This window comes from Gopherus evgoodei, chromosome 6 (assembly GCF_007399415.2).
Source record: "Gopherus evgoodei ecotype Sinaloan lineage chromosome 6, rGopEvg1_v1.p, whole genome shotgun sequence".
Lineage (NCBI taxonomy): Eukaryota > Metazoa > Chordata > Testudines > Testudinidae > Gopherus > Gopherus evgoodei.
Window position 1 is genome coordinate 76,086,350 of NC_044327.1, and position 20,787 is coordinate 76,107,136.

At 45.0% G+C, this 20,787-nt stretch overlaps 2 protein-coding genes across 4 annotated transcripts in view; one reads left to right on the plus strand and one right to left on the minus strand.

The window, feature by feature from the left end:
- Window positions 1-20,787, plus strand: part of MCTP1 (multiple C2 and transmembrane domain containing 1) — a 548,019-nt gene that overhangs the window by 517,716 nt on the left and 9,516 nt on the right. The gene's annotated exons all lie outside the window — the stretch shown is intronic.
- SLF1 (SMC5-SMC6 complex localization factor 1) overlaps window positions 1-20,787 on the minus strand; it is a 75,798-nt gene that overhangs the window by 11,845 nt on the left and 43,166 nt on the right. For all 3 annotated transcript variants that reach the window (XM_030567940.1, XM_030567939.1, XM_030567941.1), the window contains one exon: window positions 9,329-9,476. In XM_030567940.1, coding sequence (XP_030423800.1) covers window positions 9,329-9,476 — 148 coding nt within the window. The remainder of the gene's footprint in view (window positions 1-9,328; window positions 9,477-20,787) is intronic.

Genomic DNA, 20,787 nt, shown 5'->3' on the forward strand with positions numbered 1-20,787 from the left:
TTGAAACTTCATTTCTCACACCTATCACATGCCATGCATTTTCATTCAGGTATTGAGGCTTTGTGCAAAATAATTGAAGAATAATTTCTTGTTGAGTATGGAACCTGTACGGTTAACTTTCATTATGAAGGACTACCTTGTCCCTTACGGAAAAAGTCTTCTCTTTTAAATAGAGATCTCAAAGACCAGGGGTAGGCAACCTATGGCACGGGTGCTGAAGGTGGCACGTGAGCTGATTTTCAGTGGCACTCACAGTGCCTGGGTCCTGGCCACCAGTCCAGGGGGCTCTGCATTTTATTTAATTTTAAATGAAGCTTCTTAAACATTTTAAAAACCTTATTTACTTTACATACAACATTAGTTTAGTTATATATTATAGACTTATAGAAAGAGACCTTCTAAGAACGTTAAAATGTATTACTGGCACACGAAACCTTAAATTAGAGTGAATGAATAAAGACTCGGCACAGCATTTCTGAAAGGTTGCCGACCTCTGTCATAGACTCTTCTTGCTGATGTAACTGCAGCCAGGAAGCAGGTCTTTACTGAAAGGAACTAGATGCCTTCAGCTTGAAAAGATGGCTCATTAGGTTCTGTGAATCTGTGAGCAGATTCTAGGTAGAAAAGATTGTTCTAACTGTTCATTTTATAATTAGCTGCCTCAAGATAACCTGCTGGTACTGAGGTATTTACTAGAGATTGCAACCAGTCTGAGTTTAGGTTTCTGTTTAAAATTCACTGAAAGAATGGAGATGCAATGGTGAGAGCACGGAGGCCTATATCTAGGATATCATGTAAGAAATTCAGAGGAAGTGGTGTGGCTGATTTCCTAACGCTAACCCTCCTATCTTGTACTAGGAGGGGATTTTGTCAAAACACTTACTGAGGCAGATAGATAAGAGGGCCTGCACAAGGCTAGGAGAATCTCTACTATACTGTAGGAATATCCCATTCTGTTTAGAACTTGTCACTCAATAACTGATACACTCAGTATAAACTGCGTAAAGGAGACAGCTTTAGGACAGCAGATGCTTCCTGCTGGAAAGATCAAGAGAACTGTGCAACTGCTTGTCTAAACACCATGGACTTCTTGGCTAAGTTGTGGTGACAGCTAAAAATAGGTATAGAAGTCCCTAGACTCATTAGCCAGACTATCATTACTATCAGCACCCCGTGGACATTCTGGGGAGTGGAGAACTGTTTGAAGGGTGCTATTTTAGAACAATAATGATAGTTTCAATAGGTGAAAAGCCCAATGATATAGTCTGACTGAAATATGTGAAAAAGCCTCTGCCAGGTGCACTAATGTCAGAAGGTCTTCTGGAGACATGATAACAATAGTGAAAGCTACAGGCTTTATATCAACTGTTTAGCCTCTTGAGGTATAAGACTGTCTGATCTTGTCCCGATCTTGTCTTACTATGAAGGATATAGACTAGAGCCTGGAGGAGGATTATTTGTCTTGTGGGGCAGGCTCAGGCTCTCAGAAGTGAGATATTTATATCAGGATAGACTGACATTTCTTGTCAATCCTCAAGGCTGGACAGAGCCTTCAGAAGGGATGCAAAGGAGGAAACTTATTTAATTTACATTACAGTAACTGTGGTAGGGTTTTTTTGAGATGTGTTGCGTGTACGCAGACACACACGTTTCAGTATACATGTCCAGTTCACTTGAATCTGGATTCTTTTGGCCAGCAATGTCCGTTGGGAGCTGCATTGTGTCCCAAGTGACCTCAGGCCTTCAACTGAACGCATAAAGGGAAGGGCCACCTCTTACTTCTTTTGCCAATATAGAACACAGGTGTTATCAGAATCCATAGTGGCAGGGAAGGGGCTAAATTTTTGAGTATTTGTCCTTATATATTCCACAGTCTGCGACTCGGAGCAGTGACCTAGATCACAGGAGGTGGGTGCTAAGAGACTATCTAAATAGTGTTTGCAAGAAAGCTCCATCAAAATGAGCATCAGAGCATGAGTCCTCCATTTTAGAGTAATGCTCGATGCATGTACGTACTGTGTCCCAAGTAGCTGCCCGACAAATCTCTAGAATGAGAATATTTCTCAAAGAAACAGCAGAGTGAGTGTTTACCTTCATAGGTATGATTGCCAATTCATATGATCGCTTAATACAGCTGGGGAGCCAGTTAGAAAGCCTGCGTTGAAATGCTCTATGCTTTAACAGTGTCTCCATAAACTAAGAATAATCTAGGGGATACCTATTTATGTAAAAGAAGAGTGACCTGAAAACAGAGTGTGGATCTTAGCCTTGTCTTTATTTGAATGTAGGTTGGAGGGGAGGGGGAATATAGATAAGTGAATGACCTGAGTGAAGTGAAAGTCAGAGACCACTGCTGACAAAAAGTCTCAGTGACACTCTGTCTTCATGAACAATTGTATATGGGGTCCCCTTTTCTTCTGCCTGATGTTACTGCTACTGGAAAGACTGTTGTAATGGAAAGAAAGAACATGTAGTTAATTGTTTGAAAGATGGGTCCAATAAACCTGTAAGAACTGCATTTAGAGCCCAGGGAGGGAGAGGTTCTCTAACTGAGAGATATAGTTAGGAATCTGTCCATTTTAGTGTGTGAAAATACAGAATAACACTGAATTGGAGGGTGCAAAGCTGAGATGGCTATTAGGTGAAACCTCAAGAAAATCAATGACAGTCCAGAGTTCTTTAAATACAGGAGATAGTCAAATATGTCTGGAATCTGTGTCCAGGACAGGGATAAGTGGAGCTGATGTGCCCAGACCATGAATCTCTTCAATTTAGTGGCATAAAGTATGCCTGACAGAGTCTTGTCTACCGTGTATTGGTATGTTTTGTATTTCAGATTAATAGGCTCTTTCTACTATCAGCCTGCCAGCAGCTATACTTTGAGATGCAGGGACCATGAATTCAGATGAACCATGTGACCATGCTTCTGTGATTTCACTTCTAGCTGGGGAAGTAACTGTATTGGAGAATAGATTCTTTAGCTCTGAGTACTAGAACTGTCTCAGTCATGCTAGAGCTATGAGGATAATTCTAGCAGAGTCCTGCCTGAGCTTCCAGAGAACTCTCAGGATTAATGGAATTGGAGAATCAGCTTACATCAGGTCTAAGGATCATGTGACTACAAATGTATTGGACAGGCATCTCTAACTCTGCCTCCTCTGGAGCAGAACTTTTGACACCTCCCATTTTCTCTAGTGGCAAATAGGTCTATGGTTGGATGACCCCACTTGGCTCTTGCAGATACAAAAAATTCACAGATGCACAGCCTGCTGACACAGAGAGGTGCATCTTACTCTCCCACCTCTGCCCCACTGCTTGTTTATGTAAAACATATTTGTAGTATTGTCAATCATCATTCTGATGTCAGTCCTTCAAGAAGCAGGAAGAAAGCTGTGTACACCCAGCATATGGTTCTTAGCTCCAAGACATTTTCGATGTGGAGTATTTTTTCCTGAAGAGTACACATACCTTTTATTTGAAGGTCATCCAAATGGGTTCCCCATCATCGTTTGGAGGCATATGTAATGAAAGTCTTTGACTGTAATGGAGTGGAGACTGGCATTCCCTCACAGACTTTTAGAGGGTCCTTCCATCTATTTAGTGATGGCAGAAATTCTGGTGAAACATGTACTAATATATCCAGGTGAGGTCTGACTAGCATATATATGGACTTCCACAGCCCTTACATGCCATGAAGATAGATTCTGGTCTCCCATGTTTAAAAAAGATGAAGTCAAGCTGCAATAGGTGCAGAGAAGGGCTACTAGGTTAATTAGAAAATCTACTTTACAAGAGAAGACTTAAAGAGCTTGACCATTTTTAGCCTATCAAATCAAATACTCAGGGGAGAGATGATTGCTGTCTATAAATACATCAGAGGGATAAACACCAGGGAGGGAGAGGAGTTCATTTAAATTTAGGGTCAATGTTGGCATGAGAACAATTGGGCATAAACTGGTCATCAGTAAAGGTAGGCTTGAAATCAGACAAAGGTTTCTAACCATCAGAGAAGTGAAGTTCTGGGAATAGACTTTCAAGGAGAGTAGTGGGGGCAAAAAACCTCACTTGTTTCAAGACTGAGCTTGTTTATGATGAGATTGCATACCATGCCATATTGCCCTTCAGCAACTGTTACTAGCAAAAGTCTCCAACAGTCACAGATATGACACTAGATGGGGAGGGCTCTGAGTTACTACTAAGAATTCTTTCCAAGATATCTGACTGGTGGATCTCGCCCATATGTCCAGGCTCTAACTGACCACCATATTTGGGGTGAGGAAGGAATTTCCTCCTAGGTCAGACTGGCAGAGATGCTGGTGGATTTTAGCCTTCCTGCATGGGGCATGGTGGTTGCTGGTTTGAACTACAGTAAAATGGAGGATTATTTGTAACTACAAGTCTTTAAATCGAGATTTGAGGACTTCAGTAACTCAGCCTGTCGTTATGGGCCTATTACAGGAGTAGGTGGACAAGGTTATGCGGTTTGCAATGTGTAGGAGGTCAGACTAGATGATCACGAGAGTCCCTTTTAGCCTTAAAGTCTATGAAAGTGTTTAATTGTCTCAGATCCAGAATAAGTGCCAGACACTTTTCTTTCTGGGAATAAAAAAAATGAGTAAAACCACTTTCTTGAGGAACTTTTTCTACTGCTCCAAAGTTTAGCAGTGACAACACATCCTGATGTAACATGCTGTTGTTAGAGGAATCCTTGAAAAGGGATGAGGATGGGTTGGGTGGAGGGTCTGGAAAAAATATGAAAAAGATCAAGCCTCCACCGCAGCAGAGGCAAAGTTATTTCACTGCGTACAGGAGTATAGATCCCTAAGGATCATGTTGTGGCATGTGAATCCTTCAGAAAGCATAAGGCCTCATCTGCTTTAGCACTGAAGAGTTCATATTCCTCAGGTGGGAGATGCTGAAGTCTTACTTGAAGTTCTTTAGAGATTCTGGAAGAGTGGAGCCACAAGGATCTCCTCACAGCAACTGAAGTCACCAGAGATCTAGAGGCTGTATCCACAGCATCAAGGGCTGCTTGGAGGAATGTGCATGCTGCTCTTCAGCAATAAGAGAGTAAATTCTTCTCTGTTGTCCTGAAATGGGAATTTAACCATAGACTCCCAATTCACATAATCATAATTTGCCAATAGGGCTTGGCAGTTGGCAATTCTCATTTAGAGGACTGTTGTGAAATAATTTTTTGTCCAAATTTAGTTTTTTGGGTTCCTTCTCTTTTAGTGTCACTTTTAATTGGCTTTGTCTCAACCTCTCATTAGCCACAGTGACACCTAATGACCCCACTATGGCATATATATAAAATTGCTAGAAAACCTAGGAAGGAACTTGGTGGTAGTCTCCTCTCTTCAAAGTTGGTGACACGGAGGGAGGCATCTGCCAGAGCAAGTTAGACAGCTCTAAAAGTCCCTTATGATGAGTATTGCAAGACTTCCAGAAACCAAAAAGTGTGGATCATGTTCCAGAGCTTGAGTGTTTTTTTTCCTGGACTATGTCCACGGGAATCTCCAGTGTGGCAATCATTATATATAACATGTCCTGGAATATCTTCTTGTCATGTCTTTCAGATGTCTTTAAAACTACAGCTTTATCTAGGGATGATAAGGATATGCAAGCTGGGGCAGGATGGTTCTCTGCTTGAAATTCTTCATCAGAGCCATGATAAAATGGTTACTAACCTTCCTTAACTGGGGGGATGGTTGGAATAGACATGAGCAACACATCTCGAAAAACAACAGTTACGGAAAGTTAGTGACCCTTTTTCTTCTTTGAGTGCTTGCTCATGTCCATTCTAATGTAGGTGACTTCCAAACAGACGTAGGGGAAAGGTCTGGTGTTCATTGACAAGCAGACCGTAGCACTGCTCAGCCAAACTCAGCCTCATCTCTAGCCTGCTGAGCGATGGCATAGCGAGACACAAAAGTGTGGACTGAAGACCATGTTGCCACTCTACAGGTGTCCTGCATAGGGACATAAACCAAGAATGCAGCTGAAGATGGTTGTGCCCTTGTAGTGTGTGTGGTCAGAGCTGGAGCAGGGACCTTCGCCAGGCTGTAGCATGTGTGGATACAGGAAGCGATCCACGATTAAATTCTCTGGGCTGAGACTGGGAGACCCTTCATCCAGTCTGTAACATCCACAGAAAGTTGAGTAGTTTTCCAAAATGATTTAGTCCTGTGTAGAAGGACAGCGTGCATCTGACATCTAGTGAGTAAAGTCTCTACTCCTGTTTGTTGGCATGCGGTTTCGGATAGAAGACCAGAAGGAGTATGTCCTGGTTACTATGGAACTGTGAAACCATCTTTGGGAGGAAGGCTGGTTGAGAATATAGCTGGACCTTGTCCTTGAAGAATCCAAGTTATGGAGTAAGACCCCTAATCTAGGAGACCCTTCTGGTTGTAGTAGTGGCCACCAGAAGGCCACCTTCCAGGACAAGTTGAGCAGAGGACACTTTGCCAATGGCTCAAATGGAGAACCCATGAGTCTTGACAATACCAGGCTGAGATCTCAGGGTGGGATTGATTGACATATCTGGGGGCATAGTCTGTCAAACCCTTGAAAAACTGACTGCAGATTGGTTTTCAAAGACAGACTGGCCCTTCACCCACAGGTGACACCCAAAATTGCATACAGGTGGACTCTAATCAATGACGCAGATGGCCCTTGCTGCTTCAGGTGTAGCAAATAGTCCGGAATGAAGGGCACTGATGACCACATGAGTGAGAGACCTTTCTGCACTGACCAGACAGAGAATCCCTCTCACTTTTCCAAGCACATAGCTCTAGTGGATGACTTTCTGCTCCCTAAAAGAACTTCTTGAATCAGTCTGGAGCGCCGAGGGGTTCAGCCATGGAGCTTCCAGGTTGTAAGATGAAGGGAATCAATGTTCAGGTGATGCAGGTGACCAGAGTCCTGGGATATCAGGTCTGGGTTGGTGTTTCCACTGGCAGGTTCAGGAGCGTAATGAGCCAGTGCTGTCATGGCCAGGCCAGAACTATCAAAATGACTCGCACTCTGCCTGTCTGATCCTCAGCAGACCTTGTGTATGAGAGGAATGGGTGGAAATGAGTAGAACAGATGACCTGTCCAAGGCAAGAGGAAAGTGCCTGTCAGAGATCCTGGACTGTGGCCCAGGAAAGAGCAGAATTGGACACACTTCTTGTCAGGGCCAGCTCTAGCATTTTTGCTGCTCCAGGCACAAAAAAAAAATAAAAAGCAGCTGTGATTGGCGGCAATTCGGTGGCAGGTCCTTCGCTGGGAGAGGGAGCAACGGTCCCACCGCCGAATTGCCGCCGATCATGCTTTCCCCCCCCAAAAAACTTCATTGGCTGCCACAGGCACCTGCTTGCTATGCTGGTGCCTGGAGCCAGCCCTGCTTCTTGTTGTGCTTTGTTTCAAAGATCTATTTGGGGCATTCCCCACTTCTGAAAGATGACTTGTAGGATATCTGGGCAGATGGACCACTCACAATGGTTGGAGAAGACCCTGCTGAAATGATCAGCTAGTTCATTCTGAGAACCTGGCAGATAGGAAGCCTCGAGGTGAATCGAGTGGGCTATGAAAAATTCCCATAAGCACAGTGACTCCTGGCAAAGGTGATAGGAGTGTACTCCATCCTGCCTGTTGATATAGAGCATGGTTGTTGTCTGTAAGGACTGACATGCACCGGCCCGCTATGTGGGGTTGGAATGCTTGGCAGACCAGGTAAACTGCCCTAAGCTCTGATGTTGATGTATAACAAAAACTCTTCTGGAGACCAAAGTTCCTGAGTCCTGAGGGACCCCAAGTGAGCTCCCCATCCCATTGCCAACATGTCTGTGACAAGGAACACTGATGGTTGGGGTCTTGAGAAAGGGACTCCTGCACACACTGCTAGCAGGACTAGCCACCATTCGAGGGAGGTAATCACCAATGTGGGAAACTGTAACTGAGTTTAGATTATGTCAACTTGGCAAATATACCAAGGCCAGCCATGCTTGGGGGGGTCTGAGACAAAATCTCGCGTGCTGAATCACAGAGGTCCAAGATACCAGTGTGGCACATGAGCTGTAAGCAATTTCTCACCATGGTGACAGGGTGGTTCCTGAGGCTTTTCATAAGCCTCTTTATTACTTGGAAGGGTGCTTCTGGGAAAGAAGCTCTGGCCTGTACTGAGTAGAGAATCACCCTGATGAATTCAATCCTCTGGACCAGGTAGAAGGTGGATTTCTGTGCATTTATGAGCAGACTTAAGTACTAGAAGGTTGACAGTATTAGTCTCACATCTGCCTCTACCTGAAGTCTGGACCAACCTCTGACCAGGAAGGGTACAATGACATGCACTTCATGAACACCTGAGGGGCTGCCGAGAGACTGAATGCGAGGACCCTAAATTGGTAGTGCATAGGGTTCATGACAAATCTGAGGAACTTTCTGTGTCCCTGAAAGATTGCAATGTGGAAATAAGCGTCCTTTAAAGTCGAGGGCAGCATACCAGTCCCTTCGGTCCAAGGAAGGAATAATGGAGGCCAAGAAGACCATGCAGAACTTCAGCTTCTTCATGAATTTGTTGAGGTTTCATAAGTCCAGAATTAGTCTGAAACTGCCATTGTCTTTTGGGAGGAAATAGAGGGAGTAGAACCCTGGGCCTTTAGCTCTGGTGATTTTCAAATTTGTTGAAAAAAGTCTTTGGTCAGTAAGGAGGGTACTGTTTGCCAAGTCTCAAGGGCTGAAGGAATAATCTGACCTAACAGATATGTCCCTAGTGGAATACCCGCAGATAGGGAGAGGGATGGCTCAGTGGTTTGAGCACTAGCTTGCTAAACCCAGGGTTGTGAGTTCAATCCTTGAGGGGGCCACTTAGGGATCTGGGGCAAAAATCAGTACTTAGTCCTGCTACTGAAGGCAGGGGGTTGGACTCAATGACCTTTCAAGGTCCCTTCCAGTTCTAGAAGATTGGTATATATCCTATTATTATATGGGGTATGATGAGACCCCAAATAAACCTCCCAGGCTCTGAGCCTCTTCCTGGGCTGACAGCTTTTGCAGCAGAGCTCCCATTCTGCAACTCAAGAGGGATTTCAACAAGATTTGGAGCCTGATGAAAACAAAACTTGTCCAGCAGAAATCTGCCAGGAAAGCCTAATAAATTTTGGCCCTTGCATCAGTCAGTAGACACAAGAGTCAAACATTGCCCTTTTCATATTTTCAAATATCTATGTTATGAGATTGCACATGCATAATGAAAGGCAAAATAGTTTAACAGGAAACTTAAATAAGGATTTTAATATCTGAGACTAACATTTAAAAGAATATAAAATGTATCCCAGACACTCACCATCACATGAAATGGCAATGTAATTTGCCAGGTCATCTGCCACTTGATGCAACACGTTTCTGTCCATCATAAAGCCAGAAAGAATCCAATATTCTACTACAGTTCCAAGAATTCCAATTAGCAGTATAGCTACTTCATCTTTGAAGGCCTAAAACAGAATATGCAGTATTTGTAGAATAGACTTATGAAACACGAAAAAAACAAAACAAAACAAAAAGAGAACGGGTTGGTAACAACAGCAACAACAAAGATCCACTCCGCTGACAATTAACTTTCTCAAATACTCTACTTTCTCCAGCTCCGATGCTAACTCTTGCAGGTAGATTAATATGATTAACACACCATTAATTACAAGTCAATTGAACACTCAGAAGAAAGTGCTTTACAGTATTTAAAAACAAACATATGCAAAATGAGATCAATACTTAAAGTCACAAACAAAAGAGGTGGTGTAAAGTCTGGGTTTAAACGCATGATTTCATTTACTTCAATTAAGCAGCTTATTTACTTTATAGAAGTCTTCCTCCCTTGTTGCCCATTAAAATTATTTTTTTTCAAAGATATCATCAAATGCACGTTTAAAGCTAAATTATGACTGACCAGACATGGGTTTGCTAGAGACAGGTGAAGATGTAAGGAGGTCCTTTGCTCCGCAGAACACAAGTGCAGGAGATAGGCAAACTCTGCCTACTAGCATTTTGGAATGGGGAACTTTCTTAATACTGCCAGTAATTCTGAGACCAAAGTCTGGTTGAGGATCAAATTAATATTAAAAACAATTCTCTTAGCAGAACTGGAAAGCACCAATGACTGGGAAAGAACGAGTTTCATAAATCAGATGGAGATTTATGAAAGAATTGGTCCCATAGTCCCAGAGACTATGGGACCAATCAGACTTAAGGTATCTCTAAACCAACACACACACACACACACACACACACACACACACACACACACACACACACACACACACACACACACACACACACACTCCATATATCTAACACACAGGGACAGTCTCCACTTACAACACAATAAAATGAAGAAAAACTAATACTTAAGATGGAGTGAGAAATTTTATTAAAAAAAAAAAAAAGAAGAAGGTAGAATTGAGGAAGTATTAGTTGGGCAGGGGAAGGGTAAAAAAGAGTGGCACACTTTTTCCTCACCTGTTACACATTTTATTACATAGATAAAAAAAATATTTTAAACGTTTCTAAGAGAGTCAGGAATAGAAAGCAGAAGACATTAACAGAATTTTAATTTGTTTTGTTATAATTCACTTTTAAGAGCCAGTGGTATGCAAACTTTTCCAGTCACACCCCTCTTACCATTAATAGAATATGTCTGTATGCCACTCCCTCCCTGCCCACTGTAGGGGCTGGCCCAGGCCCTGCTGTGTGTCCCCTTCCCCATCAATGTTCCTCCTGAGGGGCCCAGGCCCTCAGAGGATGCACCCCATAGTTTGTGGACCACTGAGATAAGCAGAATTACTGCAGAAAGATTAAGTGATTTGCCCAAGGTCACATAAGTAGTCGAGGAATAGAGCCAGATATTTCGAGTCTTTCTCCTGTTCCTCAGCCACCTCTCCATTCTACTCGTTCCCTGATTTTTCTTTCTGGCAAAGGTTGCAGGTATCTTCAAGTGTAAGAGGGGATAACAGCTGCTCATAGAGCAAAATGCCTCACACCTGCCTAAATTGATAGGGCCAGCAATGAAAGGGGACAGCCCCAGCAGTGAGGGAGGTAGTGAGGGAGACTCTCGCTGATGAGGGCCACCAGATAGCTTCTCTCACCTCCCCTTGGAGTCTCTAGTGCCCACTGGCCAGTTGGAGTGGGGGAAGGGTGCTGATTGGCCAGCTCTCTCACCACTCCAGGGATTTAATCTAGAGCAGAGACCACATGGAGCCTCTTTTGGCACTGTTCCAGAAACCTGCTTACAGAGCATATGTTAATGGTGTTCTACAAAACAGATAGCAAAGAGCTGCAGCGCAATTTGGCAGATGCACAAATTGCAGCTACAACTCCTCCACAATTAAGTATCTCACCTCTGTCCACTGCCAAGGAAAGCCTACTGTATTCTCAGATTCTTGACAATGAAATTTACTGCTATGATGTCAGCTAGCAGGACTGGCATACGTTCAGTTGGCTGACGTGATAGAACAACATTTGCATAAACTAAGCACTTCTGTTTAGTTAATGATTTGAAGCGAATGCTTCAATGCTATATTAAAGAAAATAATATCCTAACCCACTATAAGTAATGCCTATGAAAATGCATGAAATTATTTTAAATGAAAATTGCCAAAAAATAGCAAGTGTGATACTGGATCCTAGTAGTGATATATAATTTAATTAAAAAGTATGTGTATAAAAAGTCTGTTAACTTCCCCATTAAATATAGTAATTTCTATCATGCGTGGTAACAATCACTGTGCAACTATATAGCTATTTATTACACATAATAGAAAACTTCAAAACAAAAGTATTAAAATAATCTATACTGCTATTGTACAACTCTACTCTGCTTCCGAAATATTTTTAACCCTTGCATTTTTACATAGTCCTTTTGCAGTTTTGTGAACTATTTTGATGAGCAGTTTTACCATATAATTGAAGGCAAGAATCTTACACATGATGAAGAGACCTTTTATCAATAATGATTTTGGCATTTAAAAATAAACGATGGCTTTGTAAATCTGAGTGATTCTTAAATGTTGAAATGGCAAACTCCTTTGTGAAATGCATACTTGCAAATATTAGCTAAAAGCAAAGCTCCTAGTATTCCTAATATCATTGTTTTGTAAATGATATACTTATGTACCAACCTGAATTAAACTGATTACCAATACAGGAAGCTATTTGAGTATAGAATATTTATATTAATGGGAAAATAATTACACAGTGCTCCAGCATTTCCCTCAACCAACTCAGGAAGACAAGAATCATTGTCTCGCCAAAAACTGTTTTGAAGAAGTAACTATTTAAGTTAAAGCCTCTCTAAGAATTATTTAATATTAAAAAAAAAAGCTTTTGCAAACTAAAAAACGTTTATATAAAAGCATAGGAGTGCTTGGACTTTTTGGAGGCAGAATTTGGTTTCCTGTTAAACCCTAATGAAACTGAAAACACTCTCAGAAAATGGACTGAACAGAGAGCTAAAACACTAAATTTAAAGATGTTCTAAGACTCTCCTGTCAAAGACAAATGAAATATAACTGTCAAGAAAGAATTACAACCCTAATTGGTATATATTTAACAAACTACATATTCTTAAAAAGATGCTCCTAAGGACAACCCATAAAGATACCGAACCAATGACAGGACCACAGCTAATTCTGATTCTAAACAAGCCTGAAGGTAGCATATTTTCCTACGATCTCATGGAAGTAGGAGAAGTGTAAAAACTCCAAAGTGAGCACTGATCTCACATGCCCTCTCCTACCCTGCTCAACACAGCACTCAACACAACTCATTCTGTCCATCTCCACAAGCAAGCTACCACAGACAACTAAGAAAAACAAAGACGACACAAAGACACCAACCTAAGGAAAAGCTGCCCACAAACTTCAACATGGATTCATAAGAGAAAGGTATATCTCTATACTGCAGCATAAGCCTGGGCTCAGATTCAGGCTTAAGCCCAGCCCCCTCTTCCTCTGTATACAAATCTCTCAGACTTGGTTTTGGACCTAGGGTCCTAGGACCTTGTGGGATGGAGGGTCCAAGTCCCAGTCAAGCCAAGACCCAGGGTTCAAGCCCTATTGCTCTGCACTGTAGATGCACCCCACCCTCCTGAGTCGACTCCTAGGAGTCTGACATACATAGCCCACAATACCATAGGCCAACTTTCCTTGTACTCTCTATTACAAGAATTGCCAAATACTGCAGGGAAACAGAAGCAACCTTCCTTGGTGTAGTGCAGCAGCTCGGTGAGTCAGCATTTAACCCATCTATTGCCTTCTGAACAGCAAGCTGCAAAAACACCAGACCCTTCGGTGTTCACAAAGATGACTGCACAGCAGCTTCACAGTGATCGAAGTGCATCTAGATTTTGGTAAATCTCTGGTATGAAGCCAGCTAAACAATGGACTTTAGTGAGTAAGAGTACCTGGAATGACCACACATAGCAGCAAATAGCAAAGAAGCTGGCAGCTTTGCAAATTTACCGGACCAGTGACCAATGCAGGGAGTGGATTAAGCGGCTCAAGACTGAGAACAGGAAAACCAGGGACCTGAACTGCATCTTGGGCAACTTGCCGACAAGCCTGTTTTATGAGGAATTTGATCGGGTGCTGGGCACTGTACTGAGTGCAGAGTCAACAGTGGTGTATGATGACCTGCTCAGCCCTGCTGGCCCCCGATTCCAGCATGGGAGCTGACAAAAGCTAGAATCAGGCACAAGTGAGGACATTGAAGTGACTATCGCTGAAACCAGTCTCAAGCAAGGCTTTGCAGAAGGTGTAGCAGCACATCGTTGGGGCCATACTTGGAGGAGCTTTTTGATAATTCCCTGAAGAACAGCCTGTCATACGGCCTGCCATAGACATGAAAGGGACAGAAGCCATCCCAGAGCCTGGTAAGTTTCTGGCTCCATTTTAAGTTCATTAATATAGGAATGGGAGGGATTTCTATTCTATGAATCAATACAAAAAAATATTATAAGCCTGGGCTAGTAGCATGAATCTGCCAGTGGTGGCTTGGCTCCCTCTCCTCCCCACCAAATTGAGTTCAAAGTGGCAACTGGGAAACTCAAACAGTAAAACACACCTGGAAAGTGAATTTTTACTGAAAAGGCACAGATTTTTGCCAATAACAACCTTACAATGTCATGCTTGTAATTATGCCGCTCTGTAATACTCAGTGGTGTAACAAACTGCTTGGAGACAGTTAGCTGTGTTGCAAGGAGGTAGACATGTGTTCCATTTACAAATCTAGTTATTTTAGTTAAAGGTGCTTCATGCAGTCCACAGATGAATCATTTGTCCCAAATATGAAAGGAGTGTTTGAAATTTTGTTCAGAAATGTGCCAGATGTCAGGGGCATGGGGAAGAAAGAGAGAGGTTAGGAGGATGGCTGTGGAGTCCTGTGTATTTCTGTGCAATCATAACAGGCTAAGCTAGCACAGCATCATGTTGATTCCCTCATGAATTCTGACCCAGTCCCAGGTACTGATAGTTGCAATATGTTCCTGGAGCAGAAACTCCAGATAGGTATTCACATTTCAGGGAAGGGCATATTTTCCAGGGATACCTCAGTAGCTGATCAGCCTACTCTACTCATAGATAAGCTGTTCAGTCCCTATATGTTTGAATACTTCAGCTGCAAACACTGATGTTATTCCAAGCTGCTGGTGGGAAACTATCTCCCTTTGCCAATTGGGCACCACAGAAAAAACAGTTACCTACTGTGACGTTCTGTACCTCGGGGGGACACTCTGCACCGCCATGTTTATCCTTATAATATGATTGCATGGTATCCAGTGCAAGTTTGTCATGTTGGGTGTATTCAGAAGGCTCATGATGCACTGAGCATTGTTGGTATAGTAATGTTATAGGTTGTAATTTCATGTATATTAGTTATGAGGCTGAAAATGTGTCCTCATGGCTTAAAACAGGCCCAGGCAAAACTCTCCAAGAGCAGAGGGGCAGTTCACACCCCATCAGGGCATGTATGGGACAAACCCAGCCCAGCCTCACAGGAACAAAGGACACTGGCCTAGGCAGCAACAAAGAATCTGTTGGACTCTGAGTGAATCACCCCCCCCTTCCTTTGGTCAGTTTGGGACTGCGATGAGGTAATGCTCACTTGACTCTGAAGTGGGGAGGGGACAAAGCCAAGAGGGAAGAAATAACATGATAAAAGGGAGAGATGTTTGCCATACTCTTCCTCTCTCTTCCATCTACATCTACAGACACCACACCAAGCGACTGAAGTGCTGATCAAAGGGGAAAGCCTGGCTGAAGAGTAAACAGCCAGCCTGGGCTGAGAAGCATCTAAGTTTATAAGGGCATTGAAAGTGTTAAGATCAGCTTAGAATGTGCTTTGCTTTTATTTCATTTGACCAAATCCAAATGGTTATGCTTTGACTTAAAATCACTTAAAATCAATCTTTTATAGTTAATAAATTTGTTTATTCCAGCTGAAACAGTGTATTTGTTTTGAAGCATGTCAGACTCCCCTTGGGATAACAAGCCTGGTACATATCAATTTCTTTGTTAAATTGACAAACTCATATAAGCTTGCAGCATCCATGAAGGCGCGACTCCAGGCATAACTAGACACTGCAAGATGGAAGTTCCAAGGGTTGTGTCTGGGACCAGAGATACTGGCTAGTGTCATTCGGTTGCACAATCCAAGGAGCAGCTTACATGCGAGGATTGAACGGACCCAGCAGATCATTGGTCCAGATAACACCAGAGGAATGTCACACCTACCTTTCATAACTGTTGTTCTTCAAGAGGTGTTGCTCATGTCCATTCCAAATAGGAAAGTTGGAAGGTTTTCCCCCGAGTGGTACCCGTCGGCTTGGCTGTGGATCCCCTGGAGTCGCGCCTTCATGGCGATGTATATAGGCCCCTGCCTACCCACCGCCTCTTCAGTTCTTTCTTGCCAGATACTCCAACAGATTAGAGGCAGGTGAGTCTTGGAATGGACATAAGCAAAACATCTCAAAAAATGGTTATGAAAGGTATCTAATCATTTGTTCTTCTTCGAGTGATTGCTCATGTTGATTCCAAGGAATTGACTCCCAAGCAATCCCCTGGAGGAGGGATCGGAGTTGCAGACTGTAGAACAGCTCTACAAATGCAGCATCACCTCTAACCTGCTGTGTAATGGTGTAGTATGACACAAAAATGTGAATAGATGAAAACGTCCCCAACCTGCAGCTACCCTGAATAGGGACCTGCACCAGGAATGCTGCAAACTAAGCTTGCACTCTTCTGGAGTGCACTGTTAATGCTGTGACTGGTTTCTTTGCTAGGACATAGCACGCCCTAATAAAAGCCATGATCCATGAATAAATCCTTTGGGATGACATTGGGAGCCCTTTCATTCACTCAGCAATTGCAATGAAGAGCTATGTCAACTTTCAAAACATCTTTGTCTGCTCAATGTAAAAGGCTAACACCTGTCTGACATCCAGAGAATGGAGCATGCGTTCTCAATTAGTGGCATGTGGCTTAGGGAAGAACGCTGGCAGAAAAAATATCCTGATTCGTATGAAACTGCAAAGGCACCTTTTGGACAAAAGCTGGATGCAGCCGCAACTGCAACTTGTCTCTGTAAAACACAGTATAAAGGGGGCTCAGACATCAGGGCCTTGAGCTCAGATACCCTCCTAGCCGAAGTTACAGCCACAAGGAATGCCACCTTCCAAGAGAGCTAAAGGAGAGAGCATAGCACTAGGGGCTCAAAAGGGAGGGCCCATCAGTCTCCAGAGCACCAGACTGAGATCCGCCGGGGAAACTGGCTGTCTCACTTGAGGGTACAGTCTGTCTAGTCCCTTGAGGAAGCGGCTAACCCATAGGGTTAGCAAATACTCAACGACCCACTGAGCCTGGATTGAAAGCCAAAATCACGGCCAGGTGCACTCTTATTGACTATACCGACAGCCCCTGCTGCTTTAAGTGAAGTAAATAGTCCAGGATGAAGGGAATCAAGGACTGCAACGGAGCAGAGCTCTTCTGAAAAGACCAAATTGAAAAGCTCTTCCATTTAACCAGATAAGTGGCGTGAGTGGAAGGTTTTCTGCTTCCAAGGAGAACCTCACTAACCGAGTCTGAGCATGAAAGTTCTAACAGGTTCAGCCATGGAGTACCCCAAGGGTCGGTCCTGGGGCCGGTTTTGTTCAATATCTTCATTAATGATCTGGAGGATGGAGTGGCTTGCACTCTCAGCAAGTTTGCAGATGACACTAAACTGGGAGGAGTGGTAGATACGCTGGAAGATAGGGATAGGATACAGAGGGACCTAGACAAATTAGAGGGCAGATGCGTCTGTAACCAGGGTCAGGGTGGGTTGATGGGGATGGAACGGGGCCCCGGCACCCACCATACAGGGACCCAGACACCAATGTAGGGAGTCGAGTGTGTGCTTTGGGACGGTGAGCACTATATCTAGGCTGTCATAGCCTGGTCGATAGGCTGATACCAACCACATCTGTAGAGGCCTGAGTCTTAGCCTGGTGGATTGCACCATGTAGGTACAGGACGCCATGTGACCCAGCAACCTGAGACACTGCCTTGCTGTGGTGGTGGGAATTTTGCAGAAGCTGGTAATCATGCTTGCTATAGCCAGGCGCTGGGCCTCCGGGAGGAAAGCCCTCGCTTGGTTTGCATCCAGGACTGCCCCGATGAACTCTATTGTTTGAGTAGAGAAGAGGACAGATTTGCTGACGGTCAGTATGATGCCCAAGTGACTGAACATGTCCATGACCAGTTGTACTTGAGACCGGACTTCTTGGTGAGACTGGCCTTGTATAAGCCAGTTGTCAAGGTATGGGAAGACGTGCACGTGGTGTCGGCGAAGCTAAGCTGCCACAACCGCCATGCACTTGGTAAAGATTCAAGGGGCTGTGCACAAGCCGAACGGGAGGGCTGTGAACTGATAGTGCATTTTGTTCACCGCAAAACGGAGGAAACATCTGTGAAGTGGAGTAACGGAAATGTTTCATATCAAGGGCGTCTTTCATATCAAGGGCTGCATACCAGTCTCCCAGACCCAGTGAGAAAATAATTGTGACTAAGGAGACGATGCGGAACTTCGGGTTGACAATGTGCTTGTTGAACTCCCTGAGGCCCAAAATGGGTCTTAAGCCTCCCTTTGCCTTGGAGACAAGGAAATAACGGGAGTAGAAACCCTTACCCCGAGCTCCTGAGGCACTTCCGCCACTGCCCCAGGGCAAGGAGGGATTGTACCTCCTGGACGAGGAGCTGCTCGTGAGAAGGATCTCTGAAGAGGGACGGGGAAGGAGGGTGGGAGGGAATGGAAATGGATAGACTATCCCATCTGCCCCGTGTGGAGGACCCAACGGTTCAATGTAATACGGGACCAGGCACGGCAGAAATGGGATGGATGGTTCAGAAAGGGATAAATTGTCCACGGTATGAGCTGGTAGTATGTCCTCGAGCGCACCTTCAAAATGGCTGCTTAGGGCCCAGAGGTGGCTTGGATTGTCTTTGACCCTGTCTGAAGGGGGGACGTGATGGTCTATGTCAAGAGTACCTGCTTCTCCGACGGGAGAAGTCCTGCCTGGGCCTGGGTGGGAAGGGACATTATTGGATGGTCTGGGGCTTAAACGACTTTCTGGGAAGCCGGGGTATGCATGCCAAGGATTTAATAGTGTTTCTTGTGTCCTTTAAGGTATGCAGGTGGAAATTGGTTTGCTCTGCAAACAGGCCCTGACCATCAAAGGGGACATCTTGGAAGGTGTGCTGCACGTCAGGCAGAAGTCCCGAAGACTGGAGCCAGGTGTTCCACCGCATGGTGATGCCGGATGCCAGAGTGCGTGCAGCCGCATCCGCAGCATCGAGGGAACCCTGAAGAGAGGTTTGAGCTACCAATTTGCCCTCCTCAGCAATGGCCCCCAATTCCATACGAGCCTCTGCTGGGCGAAGGTCTTGAAACTTAAGGACCGCAGACCAGGAATTAAAATTGTATCTACTGTGGATCGCAAGCTGGTTCGCGATCTGTAGCAAGTGACCAGCAGTAGAACAAAAAAAATTTTTATTCCGAAAAGGTCCAGCCTTTTGGCATCCTTTGATTTGGGAGCGGGCCCTTGTTGGCCTTGTCTTTCTTTTGTGTTCACCGAGTCCACCACAAGCAAGAATGAGGTGGAGTGGGTGAAAAGGTATTCATATCCCCTGGTGGGGACAAAATATTTTCTTTCCACCCCTTTGGCTGTGGGGGGGAAATAGAGGCCAGGGTTTGCCAGAGGGTTTTGGCATTGGTTTGAATAGTTTTATTCATGGGGAGGGCCACCCTAGAAGGCCCTTCCGAGCTTAAAATGTCCACCATAGGATCCTCCTCCTTCACAACCTCCTCAACTTGAAGGTTCATATTTAGGACTACGCACCTAAGCAGTTCTTGAAAGACTCTAAAGTCCATTGGAGGTGGACCAGACGTGGACATGCGTGCCACAGCCTCATCAGGAGAGGACAAAGACGACTCCACCAGGAGAGCCAGGTCAGAGGTGGCCCCTTGGTCAGCTGTGGATAGCTCTACCTGGGCGCATGGGGTAGCCCCTACCACGGGTACTGAGTCCGCAGGTTGCTCTGTGTCTGGAGGGGGGTAGCTGAGGGTCACCTCAGGAGGCCAGGTGTCTGACCGTGATGATGGCCGGGCAACCAGGAAGGCCCCCTGGGCCTGATGATATGCCCAGGGGGTGCAAAATTGCCACTGGGTTTGCCAGTTGGGTGCCGGGGGGTCATGACAGAGGCTTCCCAGCCCGACTGGGGAATGTCTGAAATCCCTGAAGCACTCTCTGATCTGCCGGAAGGGGATTTGAATCATGACGGCCGAGGAAGAGTGGTGTGCGAATGGAGCAAGGGGGGCACCGAGTCCCTTAACAGACGAGAGTTATATGGAGATCGGCATCGTAGAGCTGATCATGACTGTGACCAATACCGCAATGAAGAGCAGTGCCGTGCCAAGAAGCGGTGCCGTGATGGGGAGCGGTGACACAAAGAGGATCGGTGACGAGTCGCTGGCCAGTGCCATAGCGACAGCCGGTGCGGGGATTGGCGCTCTGAACAGTGTCGGTCCAAACAGTGCCGTAAGGTTGCTGAATGTGACCTGGACCTCAAACAGGACCACGTTCCAGCAGTTGACAGCGACCTCGAGCATGAATGGCTCCGAGGATCAGGGCTGCGGGACCAGCCCCGCAAGTCAATCCGGTGCCGAGAGTCAGATTGGTACCTGGAGCAGTGCCGGGACTCCAAATGACGCCAGGACTCAGAGCGATGTGGAGATGCTGGTCTGAGGGCTGACAGTCTGAACATTGCCAGTTTACCCTTGGACAGTACCAGGACTCAGGCCGGAGCTGATGCTTGGATCGGGTACACCAGTGCTGTCATTTCGATGAGCCCTCTGGCGGCCTCGAAGATATCTAGAGTGGAAAGGAATGTAACCTCTTCCACTTGCCTGGTCCCTTGAGTGGGGCTGGCATGAGAAGACCAGGGCCTAGCGCTCGTCAGGCTTAGAGGTCTGGTCCAAAGCTTACTCGGTCGTGGACTGCTCTTCATTATGCTTCGGGCATAATGGAAGGTCCTCTCAAGGCTTGCTTCTTTTGAGCAACTGGGGAGTGGGAACGGTGCCAGGGCGGGCATCTCTGGGGCCCGGGAGATCGTTGGTCCCGAGGCGGGTGTGGGATCTTCTACAGTGCTGTGGCCGGTACCGCTGGAGGAACACTGCGCACGGAGGTCCCGCGTCTTGAAAGGGACGCAAAGCAGACTCCAT